Source organism: Rutidosis leptorrhynchoides, chromosome 9 (assembly GCF_046630445.1).
Source record: "Rutidosis leptorrhynchoides isolate AG116_Rl617_1_P2 chromosome 9, CSIRO_AGI_Rlap_v1, whole genome shotgun sequence".
Lineage (NCBI taxonomy): Eukaryota > Viridiplantae > Streptophyta > Magnoliopsida > Asterales > Asteraceae > Rutidosis > Rutidosis leptorrhynchoides.
The window spans coordinates 10,880,635-10,888,549 of NC_092341.1; the positions used below are offsets into that span (position 1 = coordinate 10,880,635).

A 7,915-nucleotide genomic window follows, 5' to 3' on the forward strand; every position below is an offset into this window, starting at 1 on the left:
TTAGACTTTGATTTATATGGAGATCTTGGTCCAAAAGACTGGACCCATCACATATCCAACGGATCTATGTCCTTGAAAACTCGATTGCTGGTTCTTTTTGAAATGCGCGCGTCTTATTTCTAAAACCCTAATAAACCCGAAATCCTCACAACCCCCAATTTCTCTCTTCAGTCATCTTTCTATGTTGGTCACAAATATGCGTCCATCTCAGTCCCTTAATTTCAAATACATCTAAATCCACAAACTTTACCGAATAATTCACACAACCCATCCAAGGGCAAATTTAGGTGTAAGTCCGTGGGTCACGGGATAACACTAGTTTGAAAATTTTTAGTAGAAAATACCCGTTAAATTGTATAGGACACCACTAAATTTAATTGAAGAACCCCATATATTTTTCAAATTTATAGTTTTTCTTTTAAATTGTGGGACATTACTAAATTTAACTACTCGAACCCCATATATTTTTCGAATTTGTATTTTTTTAAGTTAAATTACTACTAAAATATTCAAATATTTGAAAAAGAATTCGGGACCCATTGCATTCCATGTTCGCTGCATTTCCTCACCGGAGGGCGCTGCAAGGGTATATGATCCGTTAGGATGTGCTTGTATGTCTTGTATGACCCTTCCCATCGTGCCCCCAGCTTCCCTTGCTTTGCTTGTCTGCTTGCTTCATTGTCCCTTAACACCAAATCTCCTTCTTTGAATTGCATATACTTAACCCGTTTATTGTAATATTTTTCCATTCGCTGCTTAGCATCCTCTTGGCGGATAGCGGACATGATACGCCTTTCTTCTAACAAGTTAAAATTTTCACGCAAAGCGGATGAATTGTTTTCAACATCGAACGCCAAAACCCTATGTGTTGGTACACGGATTTCAGCTGGTATCACTGCTTCAGTACCGTATACCAAGCTAAATGGTGTTTCACCCGTGCTCCGCTTTGGCATTGTACGATGAGCCCACAAAACATATGGTACTTCATCTACCAACTTAGTCTGACTTAAACTCAATCTAGCTTTATGCCAGCTACATTTTTCTTGTTTGTTACTTCAACTTGTCCGTTTACTTGCGGGTGAGCAACAGAGATGAATGTTTGCTTAATGCTTAAATCCTAACACCAACTTCTGAACAGATTTTCTGCAAACTATTTACCATTATCACTTACGATTTCATTCGGAAAACCCGTCACGACCCTACTTTTTCCGTTATCTTTTTCAGTTTATATTTAACATCCGTTAATTGATATTCGTGCCACATCATTACTATGACTTATATTATTATTTTAGTAATAATATATTCTTTATTATTTGTTATGTGAATATATGTGTTCGTATTTAAAATTGTACGTTTCTAAGTATCGTGGATTTCTATCCGGAGAATCATTTCGGTTTTCAAACCAATAATCAGACTTTTGAGAATTTTGAATCTAAATTATTTTATTTATGATATTTTTATATCATATGAGTATATATAGTATTTCTATATTTTATTTTTTCGCGTGTACGTGTTTCCTCCGAAGATTTAATCGCGTAACAGTGTTTTCGCGTTTCGGGCTTCGTTCGGGCATTCGGGCCACAAGCAATTATACATTTTATCAATTTGGGTCAAAAGGAGCCCACCCCCATGCATAACACAGCCAAACCCCTTAAGGGGACGGGTGTTTGTGCAATTTTTGACTAGTATCATTTTAATCTCAAAATTAATTCATTCCTCATTATTTCTAAACATATCAAGTTATTTCTCTCCTCCTCTTTTTCTTCTTTTTGGCTGACACCTACAAGCATCATCATCATCATCATCATCATCATCATCTTAAATCAAAATCATACTTGAATCAAAGGGCTTTTAGTATCAACGAATTGCTCTCGTTCTTCTCTACGCGTTCATATCAATCAATCTTTGATTAGGGTATAATCTCAAGCCCTAGATTTTTCATTTCTATTTATTTTTACTGATTATAATCTTATTTTGAAACTATAGTACTTGTGTATGATTCTGTTGTTGATTTGATGCTTAGAAATTCTCGATTTCTTGTGTTTTCGGTATGAATTAAAGCGGATAGTGAAATTTTTGTTAAAATAAATTAACCTAACATATGTTTATGACTAATTAAAGTGTATAAATGAGTTCCTCTCATCAATAGCATAATTTTAGGCTTTGGATTCATGTCATTTCGAGTTACGGATCATAAAATATGCATGATTTAGTGTTTTGTTGAAATTGAAATGTGATAACTTGTAAGATCAGTTTTGGTGCAACTTTGTGGCCATATTTGGAGTCTTTAGGGTGTGCCATTGGGTTAGGATTGATTATGGGATGAACATTCATGTTCGGGTCATCGGAATTCGAGCCACGGATCACCCGGAATGGCTAAAACAAGTTTTTGAAACGGATTAAAGCAATGTTGGTTCATGGCTGTATGTCATGACCTATGGACTGATATTAAGGTGTTCTTGAGTGCACTAAGGTGTTGGGTTGGTTGGTTAGATGAGGATATATATAAAATTCGTCGAAAACCGACACCCGAGGCTCAAGTTATGACCCGGCGAACTTTTAATTAAACTTATGATTATGAAATTGAAACTTAGGTTATAAATAATGATTTTCATTATAATTAAATAACTTTTTTTTGAAAGATCAACAGTTTTATTAAAAAATAAGAAGTACAAATGGGGCCAAAGGCCATAAAACACGAAACATACACAAGAGAGCATTTACATGTATAAATAAACCCTACCGATCTAAGAGGTATACTCGAACGAAGACACAGGGAAAAACCCTCAACTCACAGGCTAACTCTCAGCTTTTACTCACTTAGATAAGCTGGGCCGATTATAATTACAGTACTAAACTATCTTAGCGATAAAGCAATTAGTAACCGACACCATTTAGGTACTAACTAAGAGATCACCTGCTAGAGAGGATGAAAAAAACCCTGAAATATTAACCGATACCTTCTTTATTTGGCGGGTTGACATCAAATTTTCTTGGGTTTTCTAGCCAATTATGCCAATCTATATACCCAATTTTTAGCCTTGATGAAATCCATTCAAAAGATTTGATTTGAATTTTGAGACTATTTTAGCGTTGCAAAATCTGGACTTATTAAACACGTGATCGTTTCTATTTTCCAAATGTAATAGCTAGTGACCCAGACTATAGCTTGCCAAACGGAAGCTTCGGTTGTCATATGAATTTGTGAATTCGAGCCTTTTGTGAGTTCATTTATATCCGCAAAAATTTTCATGTTAAGGTTCCACCAATTGTAAATTCTTTCCCATATGTCAAAAGCCGTTTTGTAGAGGATGAATGAGTGATTTATGGACTCAATATCATCATCACAAACCGGGCATCTAATGGAATCCAAATCAATTCCCCGACTATCTAATTCGGATCTTACAGGTAATTTATTCTAGGAGGCACGCCACATGAGGATACCCACTTTTTTGTGGGATTAGATTTTTTCTAATAGTAGGTTTGACATGTGAATCAATAGAGGAGTTTAACAGCTCGATCAATAACTTCGTAGTGTAAATACTGAAGCAACACGGTTTCCTGACCCGATCGTCAACATTTCTACCCGAGCATTTGGCTACTGATAGCCGATTTTTAAGTTGTTGGAGGTCAGACAGTATGCGCCATCTAGGAAGTGTCGACCATTGCCATGTGAACTGTACACATCTCTCTGAACCGGTCCACTGCAGCCTGTCCGAAACCAATGCCAATTTGTTTGATTCGAGCCTGAATAACTTTGGGAAAGCTTGCTTTAAAACGGTTTCGCCAATCCATTTGTCATGCCAAAACAATGTTTCCATCCCTGAACCAATGAACTTAACAAAGTCGTTAGTAATATCACACCCTAACTTGGTTAGGGTGTGTTTGAAATTGATAATATTGGACCACGTAGTGCCGGTTAATCCTTTGATATTTGCAAGATTAGGAGAGATACATTCTAGCCCACCGTTATATCCATAGATACTTTTTATGACCTTTACCCAAAGTGCCTCTTTGTTTGATAAGAATTTCCACCACCATTTAGTTAGGAGGGCCAAATTTTTATTTTTTAGAGAACTAATCCTTAACCCACCCGAATCATAAGGTAATAAAATTTGGTTCCAGTTAACCCACGCCATCTTTTTTTGTTCATTAGAACCACCCCAAAAAAAGTCCCACCTAATTCCTTCAAGGTCTTTTAAAACACCCACCGGGGCCTTAAAAAGTGAAAAGTAATAAAGAGGTAGACTAGAAAGGATCGACTTGATTAAAGTGAGTCCACCTCCGAAGGATATAGATTTACATTTCCAATCCGCGAGCCAGTTTTTAAAATTTATCGAATACGGGCGTCCAATTTTTATAGAGTTTGAGGTTGGCCCTGATAGGTAGTCCGAGATAAATGAAAGGAAAGGACCCCTCAAGACAACCAAACCAAGATGCTAGGCTATTTAGTTCACTTTTAGATGTATTAATACCATGTACGTGTGATGACCCGGAAATTTCTGACCAAATTTAAACTTAATCTTTAACGTTTCCGACATGATAAGCAAAGTCTATAAAACTGAATCTCAAAATTCTTGAACTATTCAATTACCCTATTTGTCCGACGATTCACGAACGTCATAACATGTATTATATAAACATAAGAGTTTTCAATATATACGGAATCATGCGAATAATATTTAAATATGAAATGATAAAAATTTACTATTAAACGATGCTTTTCAAATTAAAAATTTTACGTATTAAGTCGTTTTATTTTTATGATATAATTTTTGTAATTTTTTTTAAGAAACGAAGTTAAATTAAAAATGTACAAATTGTAAAGCACAACGTACAACAACGTGTAGCTTAAATAGTTGAATCAAAATTAATTTATTTACTATTCATATGAATAGTAAATAAAACGAAATTAATTAATTTACTATTCACATGAAAGCGACATGATTAAAATTATTAATTATAAGTTACATAAAATACCCCTGAAGTATTTTAAAAATACGACTTTTAAAATCTTAATCCATTCGATTTTATTATTATATTATTATATTCTACTTTATTATATTATTATATTATTATTTTATTATTATATTATTACTTTATTATATTATTATATTATTATATTATTATAATTATAAACGTACGATTCCTTTTATTATTATATTATTATTTTATTACTTTATTATATTATTATATTATTATAATTAAACACGTTTGATTCCTTTTATTATTATAATATTATTTTCTAACTATATATATCGATCGATCGATCGATTGCAGAAACACACACACATATATGTACATATATATTTATTTCATATATTTTTATTCCGTAATAATTCTAGTGCAATATTCAAATTAAGTATTAGTAGTATACATAAAATACTACGACGGAGTTATGCTCGGGTGATTTTCAAAACGGATTTTATGAGCTGGATAGAGCTAAGGAAAATTATGGGTTATAGCTTTGGAGGTTATGGGTAATGTTCATGGGTATTGTTCGCAAGTCAAACCTAGTGTTTATCATCTCTGTTGCGTCTACGTACTTTCCTGCAATATTGAATCACAATATTGATAAGTGAGCATTCATATCTTATCTTTTATATATTAATAGTGTATACATGTCTAGTGCTCGAGTATATATGTTTATGCATGCTTGTATGCTAAATTTCATCGTTAAACATTTTATAATGAATCACGAATTAAATACATATATTACTGATAAAAGGTATATGATATGCATGTTTTTGGAAAGCTGGCGAAAAATCAATAACTTTTCATTTAGAAATCGCGTAATTTCGGTGAACGAATTAAAAGATATGATCAACTGAATTATGATTGACATTAATTAAAATTGCTCTTGAATCTGCAATTGATATTTAAACAACTTGTTTGTAAGATTGATAAATTAGATTTTTGAATATTACCAGCCGAGTAAATGAATCCTTATATAAGGCACGTCTCGTTTTGTTGAACAATTGTCAAAATTGACCGTTTTATCATGTTTTAAAGCCTTATAAAAACTATAGTCTAATTTTATAAGAATTGGGAAACTATGTGAAATGTTAAAATGTTTCGATTGCCATGATCATTCAACTATAGTATTAAGTCAGATTGACTTTTTGAAATGACTTTTGATAAACTTTTGTATGTTGATCTTGAGCATTAGGATTGTGATACACTATTACTTGACCTAGCTTGATAGACATTTATTGACCAACATATGTTCTCTAGGTTGAGATCTACGATTATTTGGTAATCCGAGTTTCAGTCACATTTTGGTGAACGACTTTATATGCTGCTAAGGTGAGTTTCATTGCTCCCTTTTTAATTGCATATGCAATCTATATTTTTGGGCTGAGAATACATGCACTTTATTTTAAACGCAATGGATACAAGTACATACTAAATTCTACACCGAGTTTGAACCGAAAATCCCTTAGCTTTGGTAACTAGAAACTGCCAGTTATAAGAACTGGTGGGCGCGAGTAGTAGTATATGGATCCATAGGGCTTGACATCCCCATCTGTTCCAGGTATAGAAACCCTAGCCTGAACTATAAAACAGACGTATGCTATTTGAGGTTAGTACACATTAGTTTGCGTGTGTTGTACATGTTGGTTGCATGTATGTTAAAACAGTGGTACTTATTAAAACGTTAAAGTTTAGTTACCAGGGTGCTCAATCTTGTAGAATATTTTGATAAACGTTTCTGGATGAAACAACTGAAATCTTGTGATCCACCTTTATATACAGATTATGTGCAACACTAAAACTATGAACTCACCAACCTTTGTGTTGACACTTGTTAGCATGTTTATTCTCAGGTTTCCTAGAAGTCTTCCGCTGTTTGCTTATATGTTAGACAAGCTATGTGCATGGAGTCTTACATGACATATTTTTCAAGGAAACATTGCATTCTCCAAATCATCACTATGTATCTTATTTTGACTGCATTGTCAACGGAAGTATTATTGTAAACTATTATTTACGATGATTGTCTATATGTAGAAATCATTAGATGTCGAAAACCTTTGATTTAAATATTCATTTATGGTGTGCCTTTTCAAAAGAATGCAATGTTTACAAAACGTATCATATAGAGGTCAAATACCTCTCAATGAAATCGATGAATGACGTGTTCGTCCATATAGATTTGGAGCGATCGTCACAGTTGGTATCAGAGCGTTGGTCTTAGCGAACCTTGCATGAGTGTGTCTAACTGATAGTTGTTTGGATGCATTAGTAAGTCTGGACTTCGACTGTGTCTGCATTTCAAAAGTTTTGCTTATCACTTCTTGTCAGAAATTACCTGCTTATCATTCTTAGTCTAAACGCGTCTTACTGCATTGATTGCATAGATAGTGTATAGACAAAATTCATATCTTGGCATATCTATTACAGTAAACTTTGCCTGACATCTTTCGTAAAATCCTCCGTAACTTATGGGATTCTGGTATTATAAATATATATGTAAACTATGTATTAAGGAGTACCGAATTAGTCCTATAATCTATTTCATTCCAAAAATCTTTTCCTTGATTACACAAAATGGATCCTGTATCTAGTTTAAATTCCTTAGATTCCGATAGCTATTCCGATATGGATTTCCACTCGAGCTCCGAAAGCAGCGTAATCCGAATGGTTCAACCGATTAGTCATCATCTATTCTGGATGAATTGGGGATGAGTTTGTAGCCTAATTAATCATTGAAGACATGAAGAAGGCGATCCTTTCCATCCACCACATTTCCCTCTTGGCGAAGAACCTGAAGCACTTACCGGCGAACCTATTCGTAATACTATTTTCTCTCTCATTTCCAGAGTATCTCATCACGATTATATACTATCCCATATTATAAATCTTATTTATCCGATCGTCCGAACCACCGATCATCCCGGTATAATAGAAGAAG

General features: G+C 33.8%; 1 protein-coding gene across 1 annotated transcript; it reads right to left on the bottom strand.

Annotated features, from left to right (window-relative positions):
- Positions 1-509: 509 nt before the first annotated feature.
- LOC139867734 (uncharacterized) lies at positions 510-953 on the bottom strand. Its single transcript, XM_071856094.1, has one exon. It carries the CDS (start codon positions 951-953, stop codon positions 510-512), a length of 444 nt encoding a protein of 147 aa, XP_071712195.1.
- Between the last annotated feature and the right edge of the window lie 6,962 nt (positions 954-7,915).

What these genes read in the sequence shown, in the direction of transcription:
- LOC139867734 (XM_071856094.1), bottom strand. Translation starts at nt 953, where the DNA reads ATGCCAAAGCGGAGCACGGGTGAAACACCATTTAGCTTGGTATACGGT.